Source organism: Panulirus ornatus, chromosome 9 (genome assembly GCF_036320965.1).
Source record: "Panulirus ornatus isolate Po-2019 chromosome 9, ASM3632096v1, whole genome shotgun sequence".
NCBI classification, from domain to species: Eukaryota; Metazoa; Arthropoda; class Malacostraca; order Decapoda; family Palinuridae; genus Panulirus; species Panulirus ornatus.
The window spans coordinates 5,765,809-5,784,296 of record NC_092232.1 but is presented as its reverse complement, the minus strand read 5'-3'; the positions used below and the strand labels follow the sequence as shown (position 1 = coordinate 5,784,296).

Below are 18,488 nucleotides of genomic sequence, written 5' to 3'. Positions count from 1 at the left end.
AGGCATCATTAGCCCTTCCAATACCCAGGCAGGTAGAATTGGTAATATACCTCCCTGGTCATTGGTAAGCAGCCATGACCAGTGGGGCACATGGTTGGAAAAGCTGTTTATTCATTAGAAACATGCATTTTCTTTATTTTCCCAGGAAAGACTTTGGCCTATATACTACCAGCATTGTTGCATGTTGTTGCACAGTCAACCCCTCGCAAGAAGCGTTTTGGACCTACTTGTCTTGTTATTGCACCTACTCGAGAACTGGCTCAGCAGATTGAAAAGGAGGTGTCAAAATACCAGTATAAAAATATAAAGTGGTAAGTAAAGAGGTAGATATTATCTGGGCATTTTATATTTGTTTTTAAGACTTTGCCGTGTTATCTCTTGATCACAGTCTCCAAAGTCCAGCTTACAAAAAGTATCGTTATCCTACTTCTGCCCATTGGAAATTAGTGTAAGCAGATGTAGTTAATGTGGAGCAAGGGCTACACTGCACATAAGCGTTTACCCAGACTCCCATAACTGGAACTCTCAGTGAACCATCTTTATAATCACTTCTCTGACTACATTGCTATTTTCATGCTCCTATTCCTTGGAGCATTTGTTGCCTATACTCATGCTCTTGTACCTTAGAATATTGATTGCCTGCATTCTTGCTCCTGTACCTTAGAAGCTTTACAAGAATATTGTGACACAGCAGGACTTGCATTTACTTGTCATGTGCATTGGAGGGGACCATGATTTTGTAGCTTTAGAACATTAGTTCTTTACATTTCTCAACCTGGTGCCCTGTTTCAAGAAACGATGTTCTGTTGGCCCCCATTGTAGATATTCAAATAAAACTATGTGAAGTGCCTCTGTTAGAATACCTCATATATTTCATCTCATATAAGAAATTAATCTTTTCACCATGTGTGGTACCGGAAAAGTTAATTAGAAAGCAAATGGATGACTTTTTTATAAAGGAGAAAACCCAAGTGATAGGCGACATTTTATAGGAAAGGAAGGTCGTGTACTTAACCGCATAGGTTTCTGTGAGAGTGATCCCTGTGTAAGACAAAAGGGAAGGCTGGGTAGATTGTTTACATCTTGACTGCCAGAAAGTATTTGACTCAGTACTGCAAGTGGGGCTGATTAAGAAGCTGAAATACTGGACAGGAATGAAAGGATAAATTCCTCCAATGGATTGGAGATTGTGGAAGGGAACAAAGAACACATCAGAGGAGCCTTCTCCAAAAGACCTTAGGTCATCAGTGGAGTGATCTGGTTTAGGACCTTTATTGTTCTTGGTCTATATGAATTATGTACAGGAAGATACAAATTACTACCGGAATATGTTTTTAGAAGATGCAAAAGTCATGAGGGAAGTGAAGTGAGGAGGATTGATTGCATCACATGAAAAGGGGGACCTAAGGAGACTCCAAAGTTATTGTGATGCATAGTTGATGGAATTCAACCAATGAAAGTTTAAGATAATGAGGAAGAGACATAGTGAAAGATGTCAGTATGATTATTATTTAGCAGGAAATCAGATTTCAAGATTTAGATAACCCATCACTAATATCCAATCTCCAGTATCAAAACTGATGACACATTCGCTCAACTGCTTCCGAAACACTCCGTCATCATCCACCATCTTGTGGACAGAAGCATGTGCACACATGATGAGCCATATCTTGCAACCCACTTTCATTTTTACCCACATCCATCTGGAGTTCTCTCTCCAATGCTCTCACACATTCCCATTACTGCCGCTAGATCAATGGTGCTACCCATTAAGACATTCCCAAACCTTTCTTCACCTTTACCTTGAGGTTTGTTTCACTTGGAGCCCCCTACTCTGGACCCTCTTGGTTACCCTCTAAGAGACACAGGGAATATAGAGGTAGAATTCTTTCTTCCTGGAGATAGTTGGTGGGCAGCCATCAACCAGGGAAGTTACAAATACTCCCTGCCTGGTTATTGGGAGGGTTAGTGATAGCTTTGTAGTGAACCAGCACTTCATTGGTCATCAAGGTGCACTCCACTGTCCCAGTCAGCTGTCTTTTTCCTTCGCCTGAAGGTGGACTGCTGACATTCTGTCCACAAACATAGAGTCCCACCTTGTCACATGTGAAACTTAACAGCTCCCACAACTCATTCTTCATAACTAATTTTCCTACCTTTTGGTATAATGGTAGGAGCAATAGGTAGAAATAGTAGGTATGAACAAAAATTAGGCAGGAGCATTTGGTATAAACATAGATGAAAGTAATGGATAGGAACATAAATTGGGAATGGTAGATTGGAAACGAATGTAGACGACACAGGTAGTCAGTAGGTACATTAAGTAGGAGACTGTGGAATCATTGTGCTAGAGTTGTCTGCTGAGAAGTGATGCAGGAACTCACTCATTATTGAGACAGGCATTAAAGCTGAGCAGTAACACTGGAGTTCAGGCATTAAAGGCTAAGCAGCAACATTGAAGTCCACCAGTTATGGAAACTATCTCACTAATGATAGAGCTGTAGTGTGTTCCACTGTGAAAATACTTTTGAAATTATATAGTCCCTCACATGTCCTTATGTATTCCTTTTCAATTTTTCCCCTCTGAATCTTGAAATCTGATCACATGCTCTTTAACTGACAATCTAACAAATTAATGGAAAAATTTTGGATTTTCACATACCTTATCCACACTTCTTATCGTTCTTATCAAAACTTCTGTGCCCCTCTTTTCTTATGCTATAGTTATTTCTTGCTCGTTTATACCTTGCATAAGCTGGCTAACTGTGGTGTTGCCTATATCCCTACTATTGCACATCTTTGAGCTCCCTTGCTTTTCTACACCATTAATTAAGCCATTCATCCCTCTTTTTAAACAGTCCTTTTGTAGTTGAAGCTAGAGGTACACATTTTCTGTCATTGTAAATTTCACAAAACCTTTCACCATAATACACTGGTTCCAGGTCAGAGAATTTCATAGCCCAATATATTACTATTGAAATTTTTTAAGTTCTTTGTGGTTTCCACAGTATTATCTCCTGTGTCTTCACTCTTTTTACTTCCTCAATCATCACTTCAGCATAACATGACCACTTTTCCAAGTGGTGTATCATATGTGATATTTTCAATATTGCTAGTCTTTGTGGAGTTGAGTTCTAGTAATGAGGGTGATTTGGTTCCTTTTATCCTGTTATGTTCACTGTTATGCTGGTAGAGGAAATTTTCTTACACACTCTAAAAACTTAAGTTTTTAGTCTCCATGATTTCCTGTCACCATGAGAATCCAAGTCCTGCCAGTCTAACTTGTTATGATTGAAATGTATTGCATGTATGTATGTATGACACCCCCGCCCCCATACACACAAATTCACACACTCAAATCTAGGCCAGGTACTCGATTAATCGACTTCTCCTTAGGGTAAGATGAACAGATAGGTTGACTGGGCCACCTGTTGTGATTAGGATTTGAACCTATGTGGCCTTGACTGATACACCTTGAAGGTGGGTCATTGGATAGTCACTGTCTTGTGAACTGTTATGCTTTTTTCTCTTCTAGATACAAGTAATATGTGCTGATTCAGTTGACTTAGGTAGGAATTGGTGGAAGAGAGATGCAGCTGTGAGCCTATCTTATTTTGGGACATAATGAGTGCATGTAGAAGTTAGTTGTTAGGCAGCCAACAAACAGGTATTGAGAGGGTTAATGACGACTGTGTAGTGGGCCAGCATTTCAGTAGTTGTCAGATTGCACTCCTCTGACCCAGATAGCTGTCTTTTCTTTGTTTTACCCACATGTGGACCACTCATTCTGTTCACAAACATTCAATCTCCTTGTCATACTTAACACTTGTCAGCTCATTCTTCATAACTCTAGATTATCCTGCAGTGAGCACTTTGTGCTTGCCTTGTCTTTTGGCAAAATGGTAGGAGAAATAGAAGTGGTAGATAGGAACATTTAGGCAGGAGCATTAGGGTGAAACTTTAGGTAGAAGTAGTAGGTAGGAACATTAGTTAGGAGCCTCTGTAAACACTGCTTTAGAGTTGCCCTATGCCAGTGGCCTGTTAAGGGTTAGGCACTAAAGGATAAGAGGTGGCACATCCCCTTGATGAAATTCCAGTTGGGAACACACAGCAGAGATAGATGATTACATATCCCTCGGGATAGGGGAGAAAGAATACTTCCCATGCATTCCCTGCTTGTCATAGAAGGCGACTAAAAGGGGAGGGAGATGGGGGGGGCTGAAAATCCTTCCCTCTTGTTTTTAATTTTCAAAAAGAAGGAACAGAGAAGGGGGCCAAGTGAGGATATTTCCTTTAAGGCTCAGGCCTCTGTTCTTAACAGTACCTCACTGATGTAGGAAATGTATGAAAGAAAAAAAAAAAAAAAGATTTCATGTAATCTTGGTCTGTCATGTTGAGGTGGAATTATAGGAAAGACAGACAGACTTTTGTTTTGATATTTTAAATTTCAAAGGATTCTTCTGTTCTGAGACCAGAGTTATGTTTTACAAATTCTGTTTTTATTTAACTTTTCCAAAGTAGAAAATTTTAGTGGCAGATACCTTTTTCTTTATTGCATGTGTTACAATAACTTTATTGCCTTTGTTATAAATTAAAGAATGTTTTCCTTGCAGTGTTGCTGTTTATGGTCAGGGTGACAAGCATCTTCAAATTGATGGGATAAATTCAAAGGCAGAAGTTGTGGTAGCGACTCCAGGAAGGTTGAATGATTTTGTCGACCAAGGTAACATCAACAGATATCTTTATATTGTATTATTGTTAAGTCATGCAAAGGCAAGGTATTTCCATTTGCTGAAAGAGGTGACAGGCAGAATTTCTGATCATTTTATGGTGTAAGAGAGTGAAAAGGTTTGTGGTAGTTTTAGATAAGTAGGAAATTACCTCTGAAGGAAATTAATGATAGCAAAATTGGAGATGGCATGTGTGCAGGGATACCAAGAGATTAGTTAAGAATGGCAATGAGCAAGAGTAATTGAAGTAAGGGAGTGGAAATTATTTAATAAGGCAGGTCTACACTGTGTGGATGAAGTGTGTAGCTTGCAGAAGGGGAGATGTATACATGTGAGAATGTATACATATGATGTTCCATGGGGTGGCACCCAGAAACAAAGACCAACTGGGGTAACCAGCTAGTACCTATATTGTATATTTCTATTGCTCAGCTACCTTCCCCAGGATTTCCACAGAGTGGCCCAACTCTACTGCTGTGTTCTAAGCTGTAACACAAATAGCCTATTTTATTTCATATTATTGTAAGTGCATTTAAGTGGCTCCCATTACATTATCTTGATGGAATACACAATATTCAGTAGGTTTGACAGCCTGAATCTTTAAAGTTGTTTAGGTCTCGTATCCTTTAAAACTGCTTACGTAACCATTGCTGTTTGCTTGCAGATATCATTGACCTGAGAGGAGTTTCTTACATGGTCCTTGATGAGGCAGATCGTATGCTGGACATGGGATTTGAACCACAGATTCGAAAGATTAAATTAGATATCCGACCTGACTGTCAGATTGTTATGACTAGGTAAGATGATTTCTTAAGATATATTGATGTACAATTAATGGCAAGACAGAGATGCAGATGTCATCTTATTCTATGGTTATTAGGTACAGTAGGGTTGAGGGTCAAGTCAATTGGGAGGTGAGTTTGAATGGAGAAAAACTGGAGGAAGTGAAGTGTTTTAGATATCTGGGAGTGGATCTGGCAGCGGATGGAACCATGGAAGCGGAAGTGGATCATAGGGTGGGGGAGGGGGCGAAAATTCTGGGAGCCTTGAAGAATGTGTGGAAGTCGAGAACATTATCTCGGAAAGCAAAAATGGGTATGTTTGATGGAATAGTGGTTCCAACAATGTTGTATGGTTGCGAGGCGTGGGCTATGGATAGAGTTGTGCGCAGGAGGATGTATGTGCTGGAAATGAGATGTTTGAGGACAATGTGTGGTGTGAGGTGGTTTGATCGAGTGAGTAACGTAAGGGTAAGAGAGATGTGTGGAAATAAAAAGAGCGTGGTTGAGAGAGCAGAAGAGGGTGTTTTGAAGTGGTTTAGGCACATGGAGAGAATGAGTGAGGAAAGATTGACCAAGAGGATATATGTGTCGGAGGTGGAGGGAACGAGGAGAAGAGGGAGACCAAATTGGAGGTGGAAAGATGGAGTGAAAAAGATTTTGTGTGATCGGGGCCTGAACATGCAGGAGGGTGAAAGGAGGGCAAGGAATAGAGTGAATTGGAGCGATGTGGTATACCGGGGTTGACGTGCTGTCAGTGGATTGAATCAAGGCATGTGAAGCGTCTGGGGTAAACCATGGAAAGCTGTGTAGGTATGTATATTTGCGTGTGTGGACGTATGTATATACATGTGTATGGGGGGGGTTGGGCCATTTCTTTCGTCTGTTTCCTTGCGCTACCTCACAAACGCGGGAGACAGCGACAAAGTATAATAAAAAAAAAATTAAAGTATTTGAAATTTTGGAATTATATATGCTGCAGTAACTTCACAAGTTACTGTGATTTGTTCTAGTACTTTTTTTTCCCCTAGCATCGGCAGGTGGGAAAGTGGTCATTGCATTAAACCACGGCATGTAAAGCATCTAAGGGAAGCCAGAGAGAGGCTTTGTTGTGGATGGGGAAGTGGTTTTGGTACATTATGTAAGACAATTGATTCATATACCCTCATTCAGTCCAGTGACAGATCATCACTTCCTGTATACCACATTGCTACAATTCAGGCAATGCCATGCAAGTCTTTCATCGTCCTGCATGTTCTTACCCTGTGCACAGTCTTTTTCACTCCACCCTTCTATCTCCAGTTTGGTCTCCTCCACCTCTGTAACATTTATTCTTTTTGTTAGTCTCTCCTCACTCATTCTCGATGTCCAGACCATTTTAGCATACCCTCTTTATCTCTCTTAACCACACTTCTTATCACAACTTCTTACCCTTTACTTACTTTAACCAAATTACCTCACCCCACAGATTGTTTCACAGATTTGTTTCAAATTTTCTTTTTCGATACATTATCATTTTCAGTCAGTGGCTTGCATCCATACATTATTGTTGGGCCTACTATGCCTTCAAATGCATCCATTTTCACCATCCCAGATAAAGACCCCTCTGACCCCATATTATTACTTGATCAAACCACCTCACACCACATATTGTCCTCAAACATCTCATTTCCAGCACATCCACCCTCCTCCACACAACTCTGTATATAGCCCACGCCTAGCAACCGTATAACATTGTTGGAACCACTATTCCTTCAAACATACCCAATTTTGCTTTCCAAGATAATGTTCTCGCCTTCCACATTTTTCAGCGCTCCCAGAACTTTTGCCCCCTCCCCCATCCTATGACTCGCTTCCACTTCCATGGTTCCATCCGCTGCCAAATCCACTCCCAGATATCTAAAACACTTCACGTCCTCCACTTTTTCTCCATTCAAACTTACCTCCCAATTGACTTGTCCCTCAACCCTACTGTACCTAATAACCTTGCTCTTATTCACATTTACTCTCGGCTTTCTTCTTTCACACACTTTACCAAACTCAGTCACCAGCTTCTGCAGTTTCTCACTCGAATCAGCCATCAGTGCTGTATCATCAGCGAACAACAACTGACTCACTTACCAAGCTCTCTCATCACATTTATACACGTACGTATATACGGGGTCAATGTGCTATTAATGGACTGAACCAGAGCATGTGAAACGTCTGGGGTGAACCATGGAAAGGTCTGTGGGGCTTGGATGTGGATAAGAAGCTGTGGTTTCAGTGCATTACACATGACAGCTAGAGATTGAGTGTGAATGAATTTGACCTTTTTTGTCCATTTGCCTGGCACTACCTCACTGAAGTGGAGGGCAGCAAAGAGAAGCAAGTGTTTTGGGAGCAGCTGAGTGTGAGTTAGCAGCTTTGATACATGAGACCGGGTTATCGTGATGGGTCATTTAAATGTGAAGGCGAGTAAGGTGGCATTTGAGGGTATAATTGGTGCACATGGTGCTTGGTGTTGTAAATGGAAATGGTGAAGAGCTTCTGGGGTTATGTGCTGAAAACTACAGCTCCCTATACACATGCAGACCCCACGGACTTTTCCATCGTTCACCCCAGACGTTTTACATGCTCTGGTTCAGCCCATTAACAGCACATTGACCCTGGTATACCACATCATTCAAGTTCACTCTATTCCTTGCACGCCTCTTGCCCTCTTGCATGTTCAGGGTCCGATCGCTCAAAACATTTTTCACTCCATCCTTCTGCCTCTTCATTTATATACATGAGAAATGAGGTCTCCATCAGTCATTTCTCAGTTTGCTGTCAGTAACCAGTAGTTAGTTATACTGAACCTACTATCAAACACAGAAGTGTATAAACAACAAATAAGACAGTAAACATGCACTTCCATTGAACATTTATGATCCAATAGCAGGAATCAAACTGCTTACACCTCTGTGGAAGCAGGCATTGTTAGCAACTGTGTCCATAATAGAGATATGACTTAAGTAAACCCCTTTTGTAACAGACTTGAGTGTATTTGAATTCAGCATTTAGTGGAACTTTTGGACCAGGCTTTTCATTTTCCTCTAAAGCATAGTTTTATATTCTAATGTTTTTCATCTCTCGCCCCATTCCTTATTAGCCCCCTTTTTCATCTCTACCTATGAGTTGAGTTCCTGCCTTTCATTTGTATTCCTCCCAATTACTGGTACACCTTTCTTGCATTCCTGTCCATACACCTCCCCCTGGCAATTTAACTTGCACCACTCTTTGTCCTTTTCCTTTCATCCTCATTCTCCCTTCCACGTGCCATAGACCAGCTGCAAATACTCTTTCCCTAAAGACCTTCACTCTCCTTCCCTAGTCTCATTTATCCTCTATGCCATTCCTCACTTGGTCTCATTTAGTATCTCTGCACACTGGCATCTTTTTCAAGTTGACCCATTTTCATTGCTTGTAAGCAGTAATATCATATCAGGTTACTATTTATTGTTTTATTTATTGTGTTAATTGTTTGTGCCTTTATATTTAATCTCTCGTCCATTTTTTTTCCAGTGCAACTTGGCCTGAATGTGTTAGAGAGTTGGCACAGAAGTTCACAACGGATCCCATTCTTGTTGTTGTTGGGAGTCTAGATCTGCAGCCTGTTTACACTGTGACTCAACATGTAATTATCTGTAGGATGGAAGAAAAAACAGACAAGGTAAATTAACATTTTGATTAATGTTTGAATTAACTCGTATTTGAATAACACTAACTTTGGTGCTAAATATGAACTTTAGGTGCTAGATCTCTATAAAGAGTGCTAAGTTGGTAACTCTCCAAGTCGCCTCTCAAAAAGTTTTGGACTTTGGAGCATTTGGAGTTAGGATTTTTAAATTAGGGATGCTCAACCTGTACCTGTTTTTAAAGAGAGATTTACACAAGTATATGTATGTGAGTAGGAGAGATGGTTGTTGGGCATTGATAGACTACATAGTAATTGATAAGCATGTAAAAGTGAGACTTTTGGATGTAAATGTCGTGAGTGAGGGTAAGGATTTGTAGAGGTTCTTGAAAAAGAGTAAACTATGTCAGGGAGAAGAGAAGGGTGAGAGAAAGTGAGCTTGGACAGGAGACTTGTGTGAAGGAATATCAGGAGTGATTGTATGTAGAATAGCAAAAGTAAGATTAAATGAAGCAAGGTAAGTGTGTGAAGAATTGGAGATATCTAAGGAAGCAGTGGTGTCATGTAAAAGAGGTTCATGTGGCATGCAAAAGGTGGGAAGTGGGCAGATGTTTTGGAAGAAGGTAAATAATGTGCAAAAGACAAGAACAAATGGGCACGTCGGTGAAGGAGATCAAAGGGGAATTGATAACACATAGTGATGGAGAGAGTATTTTGAAGGATTCTCAGATGTATATATGTATACATACACGTATCAACAGGTATACATACATGTACATATATTTTTTTTTTTTTTTTTTTTTGGCTTTGTCGCTGTCTCCCGCGTTTGCGAGGTAACGCAAGGAAACAGACGAAAGAAATGGCCCAACCCACCCCCATACACATGTATATACATACATCCACACACGCAAATATACATACCTACACAGCTTTCCATGGTTTACCCCAGACGCTTCACATGCCCTGATTCAATCCACTGACAGCACGTCAACCCCGGTATACCACATCGATCCAATTCACTCTATTCCTTGCCCTCCTTTCACCCTCCTGCATGTTCAGGCCCCGATCACACAAAAACTTTTTCACTCCATCTTTCCACCTCCAATTCGGTCTCCCTCTTCTCCTCGTTCCCTCCACCTCCGACACATATATCCTCTTGGTCAATCTTTCCTCACTCATTCTCTCCATGAGCCCAAACCATTTCAAAACACCCTCTTCTGCTCTCTCAACCACGCTCTTTTTATTTCCACACATCTCTCTTACCCTTACGTTACTTACTCGATCAAACCACCTCACACCACACATTGTCCTCAAACATCTCATTTCCAGCACATCCATCCTCCTGCGCACAACTCTATCCATAGTCCACGCCTTGCAACCATACAACATTGTTGGAACCACTATTCCTTCAAACATACCCATTTTTGCTTTCCGAGATAATGTTCTCGACTTCCACACATTCTTCAAGGCTCCCAGAATTTTCGCCCCCTCCCCCACCCTATGATCCACTTCTGCTTCCATGGTTCCATCCGCTGCCAGATCCACTCCCAGATATCTAAAACACTTCACTTCCTCCAGTTTTTTCTCCATTCAAACTCACCTCCCAATTGAATTGACCCTCAACCCTAATGTACCTAATAACCTTGCTCTTATTCACATTTACTCTTAACTTTCTTCTTTCACACACTTTACCAAACTCAGTCACCAGCTTCTGCAGTTTCTCACATGAATCAGCCACCAGCGCTGTATCATCAGCGAACAACAACTGACTCACTTCCCAAGCTCTCTCATCCCCAACAGACTTCATACTTGCCCCTCTTTCCAAAACTCTTGCATTCACCTCCCTAACAACCCCATCCATAAACAAATTAAACAACCATGGAGACATCACACACCCCTGCCGCAAACCTACATTCACTGAGAACCAATCACTTTCCTCTCTTCCTACACGTACACATGCCTTACATCCTCGATAAAAAACTTTTCACTGCTTCTAACAACTTGCCTCCCACACTATATATATATATATATGTATATATATATATATATATATATATATATATATTTTTTTTTTTTTTTTTTTTTTTTTTTTTTTTTATACTTTGTCGCTGTCTCCCGCGTTTGCGAGGTAGCGCGAGGAAACAGACGAAAGAAATGGCCCAACCCCCATACACACGTACATACACACGTCCACACACGCAAATATACATACCTACACAGCTTTCCATGGTTTACCCCAGACGCTTCACATGCCTTGATTCAATCCACTGACAGCACGTCAACCCCTGTATACCACATCGCTCCAATTCACTCTATTCCTTGCCCTCCTTTCACCCTCCTGCATGTTCAGGCCCCGATCACACAAAATCTTTTTCACTCCATCTTTCCACCTCCAATTTGGTCTCCCTCTTCTCCTCGTTCCCTCCACCTCCGACACATATATCCTCTTGGTCAATCTTTCCTCACTCATTCTCTCCATGTGCCCAAACCATTTCAAAACACCCTCTTCTGCTCTCTCAACCACGCTCTTTTTATTTCCACACATCTCTCTTACCCTTACGTTACTTACTCGATCAAACCACCTCACACCACACATTGTCCTCAAACATCTCATTTCCAGCACATCCATCCTCCTGCGCACAACTCTATCCATAGCCCACGCCTCGCAACCATACAACATTGTTGGAACCACTATTCCTTCAAACATACCCATTTTTGCTTTCCGAGATAATGTTCTCGACTTCCACACATTTTTCAAGGCTCCCAAAATTTTCGCCCCCTCCCCCACCCTATGATCCACTTCCGCTTCCATGGTTCCATCCGCTGACAGATCCACTCCCAGATATCTAAAACACTTCACTTCCTGCAGTTTTTCTCCATTCAAACTCACCTCCCAATTGACTTGACCCTCAACCCTACTGTACCTAATAACCTTGCTCTTATTCACATTTACTCTTAACTTTCTTCTTCCACACACTTTACCAAACTCAGTCACCAGCTTCTGCAGTTTCTCACATGAATCAGCCACCAGCGCTGTATCATCAGCGAACAACAACTGACTCACTTCCCAAGCTCTCTCATCCCCAACAGACTTCATACTTGCCCCTCTTTCCAGGACTCTTGCATTTACCTCCCTAACAACCCCATCCATAAACAAATTAAACAACCATGGAGACATCACACACCCCTGCCGCAAACCTACATTCACTGAGAACCAATCACTTTCCTCTCTTCCTACACGTACACATGCCTTACATCCTCGATAAAAACTTTTCACTGCTTCTAACAACTTGCCTCCCACACCATATATTCTTAATACCTTCCACAGAGCATCTCTATCAACTCTATCATATGCCTTCTCCAGATCCATAAATGCTACATACAAATCCATTTGCTTTTCTAAGTATTTCTCACATACATTCTTCAAAGCAAACACCTGATCCACACATCCTCTACCACTTCTGAAACCGCACTGCTCTTCCCCAATCTGATGCTCTGTACATGCCTTCACCCTCTCAATCAATACCCTCCCATATAGTTTACCAGGAATACTCAACAAACTTATACCTCTGTAATTTGAGCACTCACTCTTATCCCCTTTGCCTTTGTACAATGGCACTATGCACGCATTCCGCCAATCCTCAGGCACCTCACCATGAGTCATACATACATTAAATAACCTTACCAACCAGTCAACAATACAGTCACCCCCTTTTTTAATAAATTCCACTGCAATACCATCCAAACCTGCTGCCTTGCCGGCTTTCATCTTCCGCAAAGCTTTTACTACCTCTTCTCTGTTTACCAAATCATTTTCCCTAACCCTCTCACTTTGCACACCACCTCGACCAAAACACCCTATATCTGCCACTCTGTCATCAGACACATTCAACAAACCTTCAAAATACTCATTCCATCTCCTTCTCACATCACCACTACTTGTTATCACCTCCCCATTTACGCCCTTCACTGAAGTTCCCATTTGCTCCCTTGTCTTACGCACCCTATTTACCTCCTTCCAGAACATCTTTTTATTCTCCCTAAAATTTACTGATAGTCTCTCACCCCAACTCTCATTTGCCCTTTTTTTCACCTCTTGCACCTTTCTCTTGACCTTCTGTCTCTTTCTTTTATACTTCTCCCACTCAATTGCATTTTTTCCCTGCAAAAATCGTCCAAATGCCTCTCTCTTCTCTTTCACTAATACATATATATATATATATATATATATATATATATATATATGTATATATATATATATATATATATATATATATATATATATATATATATATATATTTTTTTTTTTTTTTTTTTTTTATACTTTGTCGCTGTCTCCCGCGTTTGCGAGGTAGCGCAAGGAAACAGACGAAAGAAATGGCCCAACCCCCCCCCCCATACACATGTACATACACACGTCCACACACGCAAATATACATACCTACACAGCTTTCCATGGTTTAACCCAGACGCTTCACATGCCTTGATTCAATCCACTGACAGCACGTCAACCCCTGTATACCACATCGCTCCAATTCACTCTATTCCTTGCCCTCCTTTCACCCTCCTGCATGTTCAGGCCCTGATCACACAAAATCTTTTTCACTCCATCTTTCCACCTCCAATTTGGTCTCCCTCTTCTCCTCGTTCCCTCCACCTCCGACACATATATCCTCTTGGTCAATCTTTCCTCACTCATTCTCTCCATGTGCCCAAACCACTTCAAAACACCCTCTTCTGCTCTCTCAAACCACGCTCTTTTTATTTCCACACATCTCTCTTACCCTTACGTTACTTACTCGATCAAACCACCTCACACCACACATTTTCCTCAAACATCTCATTTCCAGCACATCCATCCTCCTGCGCACATCTCTATCCATAGCCCACGCCTCGCAACCATACAACATTGTTGGAACCACTATTCCTTCAAACATACCCATTTTTGCTTTCCGAGATAATGTTCTCGACTTCCACACATTTTTCAAGGCTCCCAAAATTTTTGCCCCCTCCCCCACCCTATGATCCACTTCCGCTTCCATGGTTCCATCCGCTGACAGATCCACTCCCAGATATCTAAAACACTTCACTTCCTCCAGTTTTTCTCCATTCAAACTCACCTCCCAATTGACTTGACCCCCACCCCTACTGTACCTAATAACCTTGCTCTTATTCACATTTACTCTTAACTTTCTTCTTCCACACACTTTACCAAACTCAGTCACCAGCTTCTGCAGTTTCTCACATGAATCAGCCACCAGCGCTGTATCATCAGCGAACAACAACTGACTCACTTCCCACGCTCTCTCATCCCCAACAGACTTCATACTTGCCCCTCTTTCCAGGACTCTTGCATTTACCTCCCTAACAACCCCATCCATAAACAAATTAAACAACCATGGAGACATCACACACCCCTGCCGCAAACCTACATTCACTGAGAACCAATCACTTTCCTCTCTTCCTACACGTACACATGCCTTACATCCTCGATATATACTATATATATATATATATATATATATATATATATATATATATATATATATATATATAGGGGCCCAGGTGAGGATATTCCCCCAAGGGCCCAGTCCTCTGTTCTCAACGCTACCTCGCTAATGCGGGAAATGGCGAATAGTATGAAGGAAGGATATATATATATATATATATTCTTTTTTCTTTCAAACTATTCGCCATTTCCTGCGTTAGCGAGGTAGCGTTAAGAACAGAGGACTGGGCCTTTGAGGGAATATCCTCACCTGGCCCCCTTCTCTGTTCCTTCTTTCGGAAAAAAAAAAGAGAGGGGAGGATTTCCAGCCCCCCGCTCCCTCCCCTTTTAGTCGCCTTCTACGACACGCAGGGAATATGTGGGAAGTATTCTTTCTCCCCTATCCCCAGGGATAATACACATATTTACTATACTATACTACAGGTTGTACCTCTCTAATGTATCTATGTAAATATCATACAAGATTAGGATTTCAAGTACAATTTGCCTGGAAGGGAAGAAATATTCCACTGATACCACTAAGAATTTAAAATTATAGGAAAAAAAATAGCAGCAAAATGTGAAACAATTTGTTTTTCAAATTACCATGAAGCACTGCCTTAAATTTATAGATTCTTAGCCATGTCATGACTTGCTTATAATGGGGAATTTAGCTACTGAATGCCTTCAACAGTGATCCACTATGAATACGAGGCTATTAAGTGTTAAGCAGTTGCCGAGAATATTAGAACCATCACTTTATAGTCGTATGGTATGTGTAAAGTGATAGTTACTCTAAGTTAATCACCGTTACAAGCTATAAATACAAAAATGTCTAAGTAAGAATATGAACAGCAATCACCAGGAATAGGTTTGAGAACATTTTTGTTAATTTTCTTTTTTCCACATTTAATGTTTTATGAAAAGGATGAAGCAGTCATGTTATTTGGAGTTTAGAGTTGTTTAACTTGGCACACAATTTAATTTGCCAAATATGTCTCCATGGTTGTTTAATTTATTTATGGATGGGATTGTTAGGGAGGTGAATGCAAGAGTTTTGGAAAGAGGGGCAAGTATGAAGTCTGTTGGGGATGAGAGAGCTTGGGAAGTGAGTCAGTTGTTGTTCGCTGATGATACAGCGCTGGTGGCTGATTCATGTGAGAAACTGCAGAAGCTGGTGACTGAGTTTGGTAAAGTTTGTGAAAGAAGAAAGTTAAGAGTAAATGTGAATAAGAGCACGGTTATTAGGTGCAGTAGGGTTGAGGGTCAAGTCAATTGGGAGGTAAGTTTGAATGGAAAAAAAACTGGAGGAAGTAAAGTGTTTTAGATATCTGGGAGTGGATCTGGCAGCGGATGGAACCATGGAAGCGGAAGTGAATCATAGGGTGGGGGAGTGGGCGAAAATTTTGGGAGCCTTGAAGATTGTGTGGAAGTCAAGAACATTATCTTGGAAAGCAAAAATGGGTATGTTTGAAGGAATAGTGGTTCCAACAATGTTGTATGGTTGCAAGGTGTGGGCTATGGAAAGAGTTGTGCGCAGGAGGATGGATGTGCTGGAAATGAGATGTTTGAGGACAATATGTGGTGTGAGGTGGTTTGATCGAGTAAGTAATGTTAGGGTAAGAGAGATGTGTGGAAATAAAAAGAGTGTGGTTGAGAGAGCAGAAGAGGGTGTTTTGAAATGGTTTGGGCTCATGGAGAGAATGAGTGAGGAAAGATTGACCAAGAGGATATATGTGTCGGAGGTGGAGGGAACGAGGAGAAGTGGGAGACCAAATTGGAGGTGGAAAGATGGGGTGAAAAAGATTTTGAGTGATCGGGGCCTGAACATGCAGGAGGGTGAAAGGCGGGCAAGGAATAGAGTGAATTGGATCAATGTGGTATACCGGGGTCGACGTGCTGTCAATGGATTGAATCAGGGCATGTGAAGCGTCTGGGGTAAACCATGGAAAGCTCTGTGGGGCCTGGATGTGGAAAGGGAGCTGTGGTTTCGGGCATTATTGCACGACAGCTAGAGACTGAGTGTGAACGAATGGGGCCTTTGTTGTCTTTTCCTAGGGCTACCTCACACACATGAGGGGGGGAGGGGGTTGTTATTCCATGTGTGGCAAGGTGGCGATGGGAATAAATAAAGGCAGACTATGAATTATGTACATGTCTATATATGTATATGTCTGTGTGTGTATATATATGTGTACATTGAGATGTATAGGTATGTATATTTGCGTGTGTGGATGTGTATGTATATCCATGTGTATGGGGGTGGGTTGGGCCATTTCTTTCGTCTGTTTCCTTGCGCTACCTCGCAAATGTGGCAGACAGCGACAAGGCAAAATAAATGAAAGAGATGTAGGGAGAATAAGAGACTGCTTTAAAATGGCATTCAGAAAGGTTTTCACCTGTTATTCAAGTGTTTTTTCATACTGCTACAGTACATTATATTGAATGAGTTACAAAATCCAAAGATGCCAAGCATAATGGTAGGTGTTTTACCATTTTATGAAGAATCCAGATTCTCATACCTTAATGAAAAAATACAACCAAAGGCACAGAATGGCAGCTAAATCCATTTAAGCAAGTGCTTCCAAGACTTTTGTTAAAGTATTTCAAATTTCATTGGTCTGTAGGCCTTTGAAAATTGATGAACTGCAAACGCTGTTGTTAAAAGAATTTTGTTTTATGCTTCCATCATCCTCTGGTTTGCAAGTGAAGTGGAGCTGGGGTTCAAAAATAGACTGTGTTAGCTGAGTAGCCTATAGCTTGGAAATTGTGCAAGATGCATTTGATTGTAACCCATTTTGCATGTCATTTTGACCAAGATGAAAGTTTTCAGTCCTAATTACAAGCAAATGATGGCAAGTGGCTGAAAGGCAAGGCTCATCAATGTTGTTTGCATCATTTTTGCATTGCAAGATAGCTCCTTGTTATTTTTCAAAAGGCATTTTAAGAAATTTCGAAGTGAACCAAAAAGTTTCGAAGATATATATATATACACTTATATATTAACGCTTGCCTTAATCCATTTCTGGTGCCACCCTGCCCCACCGGAAATGGCATTGCCACCCCTGGGTCGGCGAGGTAGCACCTGGAATGAGAGGAAAAAAGGCCACATCCGCTCACACTCATTCTCTAACTCATATGGAATGCACTGAAACCACAGTTCCCTGTCCATATCCAGGCCCCACAGACCTTTCCATTGTTTACCTTGAATGGTTCACATGCCCTAGTTCAGCACATTGACCCCAGTATACCACATTGTTCCAATTCATTCTACTCCATGCATGCCTTTCTTCCTCCTGCATGTTCGAGCCCTGATCGCTCAGTATATATTTCATTCCATTCTTTCACCTCCAGTTTGGTCGTCCACTTCATGTTCCCTTTACCTTATACACATATATCCTCTTTGTCAACCTTTCCTCACTCATTCTCTCCATATACCCAAACCATTTCAACACACCCTCTTATGCTCTCTCAACCATGCTTTTTTGTTACCTCACAGATCCCTTACCCTTTCATTACTTACATTGTTCTCTAACATTCCATTTCAACACAGCTCCATACAACCCTGTCTATAGCCCATGTCTCACAACCGTCTAATTTTGTTGAAACTATTATTCCTTCAAACATACCTATTTTTGCTCCGAGATAACATTCTCCCTTTCAACACATTCTTCATCACTCCCTCCCTCACCCTATGACTCACTGCTTGCATGGTTCCATTCTCTGCCAAATCCGCTCCCAGATATGTAAAGCGCTTCACTTCCTCCAATTTTACTCCATTCAGACTTGCATCCCGACTAACTTGTTGAGCACTGTTGAACCTAATAACTTTG

The 18,488-nt window shown here is 41.2% G+C and overlaps 1 protein-coding gene across 3 annotated transcripts in view; it reads left to right on the top strand.

Moving 5' to 3' along the window:
• LOC139750186 (probable ATP-dependent RNA helicase DDX43) overlaps window positions 1–18,488 on the top strand; it is an 83,688-nt gene that overhangs the window by 42,154 nt on the left and 23,046 nt on the right. For all 3 annotated transcript variants that reach the window (XM_071664593.1, XM_071664591.1, XM_071664592.1), the window contains exons 6-9: window positions 146–311; window positions 4,614–4,723; window positions 5,395–5,527; window positions 9,056–9,203. In XM_071664593.1, the coding sequence (XP_071520694.1) occupies window positions 146–311; window positions 4,614–4,723; window positions 5,395–5,527; window positions 9,056–9,203 (557 nt within the window). The remainder of the gene's footprint in view (window positions 1–145; window positions 312–4,613; window positions 4,724–5,394; window positions 5,528–9,055; window positions 9,204–18,488) is intronic.